This window comes from Xiphophorus couchianus, chromosome 12 (genome assembly GCF_001444195.1).
Source record: "Xiphophorus couchianus chromosome 12, X_couchianus-1.0, whole genome shotgun sequence".
Classification (NCBI taxonomy): Eukaryota; Metazoa; Chordata; class Actinopteri; order Cyprinodontiformes; family Poeciliidae; genus Xiphophorus; species Xiphophorus couchianus.
The window spans coordinates 18,413,451-18,415,502 of NC_040239.1; the positions used below are offsets into that span (position 1 = coordinate 18,413,451).

A 2,052-nucleotide genomic window follows, 5' to 3' on the forward strand; every position below is an offset into this window, starting at 1 on the left:
GCCGTGCTCTCTGAGGCTCCATTGTGGGACTCGCCCCTCTTCGTTGGTCACCTGCTGCCGCCCTCACATTGTTCTCCCGGCTGTTTCCATAAATATTTAAACAGCAGCTTTGATACAGTTTTAACCCGGCGATGTCAGGCCACGCAAAGACTGCGACAAAGCAGAACAAGCAGCGCATTAGAGGCCGCACATCAGCTGGCGACGATCCCCGTCGGCCGGCCTGTTGCAGTAGTGGCCATGTCAGATGTGTGTGGGTGTGTACAGTTGGCCGTTTATCTGTTTTGCCTTGATGAAACCAAGAGTCTCTAAGAAAACTCTTTACGACTCTCTACCTAGAATTCATTTTCACTTTGAACCTAAAGGTTCCTCATCATATCTGTCATAAAACGATCATAACACATTCCTGCATTTATCAGGGAGTCACCTGTCCATGCTGAGAAAACATTGTTCTTGATGCCATCTAGTGGTTGAAGCAAAGATGCCTGGGAAAAAATTGACATGGTAATGCAAAGGTTTTATGGTGGTCAAGGTATTTTTTGGGGGCGGGGGGAGTTCCTGTTATCTTGATTTTATTCTTTTAAGTATATATTTGGATTCTCTTTGTTGCTAATATTTAGAGGTAGTAGTCTTTAAAAATCTCTTTGAATAATTCTGGTTGGATATTTGACTGTTAGGAGAAATGGTGGAGCTCGTTTTAAAAGCTTGGTTTTATTGCACACACAATAAAACCAAGCTGCCTGGTGTGTATTCACAAATAATCAAAATCTTAATGCTGGTCTGCTTTACTGATTCTAACACCAGTTTTGATCTGTACTGGTATCGTTGACAACCAACAGTGTTTCCATGTTTCAGCTATATAGCTGTTGATTTGAGGTGAAGATGGAGAATCTGAAGGTTGTCTTCATTCTCTGGCAGCTAAACATCCCCATTGCATGATACTGCCACCACCATGCTCAAAAGTTCTGACAGGGTTTTCCAGTTTAAACGCCTCCTTATGTTTCATCCAAATAGTCTTCTTGTCATTTTGGCAGTATTTCAATCTTTGCTTCATATGACCATTGGAAACATTTCCAATGGTCCTAACCCTAGCCCTATCCCTAACCCTAACCTTAACCCCCAAAAAGCATTAGATTTTTCCATTTTAAACCTGGAAAAGTAACTATTTGTAGCCCTGAATGAAAGTGACATTTGTGTTATTAATGAATCAATCAATCACGTTTATTTGTACAGCACGTTTCAGCAACAAGGCCGTTCAAAGTGCTTTACATCATAAATGAACTTCAAACCAGAACTGTATTCTTCCAGGTTAAAGTTAGTCCCCATCATGAAACACGCAGGCAGAACACACTCTGCTGCCTGGTGTGTATTATTTTCGACTGATTTCTGTGCCAAATCTTTTAAATCTGGAGGGGATTGGTTCACTTCTATTTAAGACATTTCCGACACTGTGGAACCTAAAGGATACGAACCTAAATCCTGAACCCAGACAGTGTCTTGGGTTTAGTTTAATTCTGAGGAGTATTCCAGCTTGCTGTCTGTTTCAGACTGTGTTTATACAGCTGCTTTCAAGCCAGAGAATAAACTCTCAGGGCAAAAGTTCACCTCTAAATGTGTTGTCCTGCTGCAGGGATGATGTTGCATCCAGCTCTACATTCACGCTGGAGGACAGCGCCATCTGCCTCACTTCAGAGCAGAGCACCGTAGATGTGGACATCGACCGGGACGACGGATCCGTTCTTGACGTGTACTTGGTACGTTGTATTTTTGATCACTTTGGGCTTACTCTGAAAAGCATTTTCCTTATTTTTTTTTTACAACTTTGTCATCAGAATTTATATTCATTTCTGTGACAAAAATCTGGATGTTAAAAAAAATAAATAAAAGTAGGTGGCAGCAGCGTGGATTGTTGCAAAGGAGTGATGGTGTGACATTTAGACAGCCATACTTTGGAATAGAACAATTTCTGCGTCTATTCCAGTTTCTACATCTGTTTTAAGTTTTCTGGCTCTAGAACATATGTGCTTTTAAAAAGTTTTGTTTTCTTCTCTACAG

The 2,052-nt window shown here is 41.1% G+C and overlaps 1 protein-coding gene across 1 annotated transcript in view; it reads left to right on the top strand.

Moving 5' to 3' along the window:
* pip5k1bb (phosphatidylinositol-4-phosphate 5-kinase, type I, beta b) overlaps positions 1-2,052 on the top strand; it is a 41,815-nt gene that overhangs the window by 36,737 nt on the left and 3,026 nt on the right. Inside the window, exon 14 of the mRNA XM_028033092.1 lies at positions 1,628-1,751. Coding sequence (XP_027888893.1) covers positions 1,628-1,751 — 124 coding nt within the window. The remainder of the gene's footprint in view (positions 1-1,627; positions 1,752-2,052) is intronic.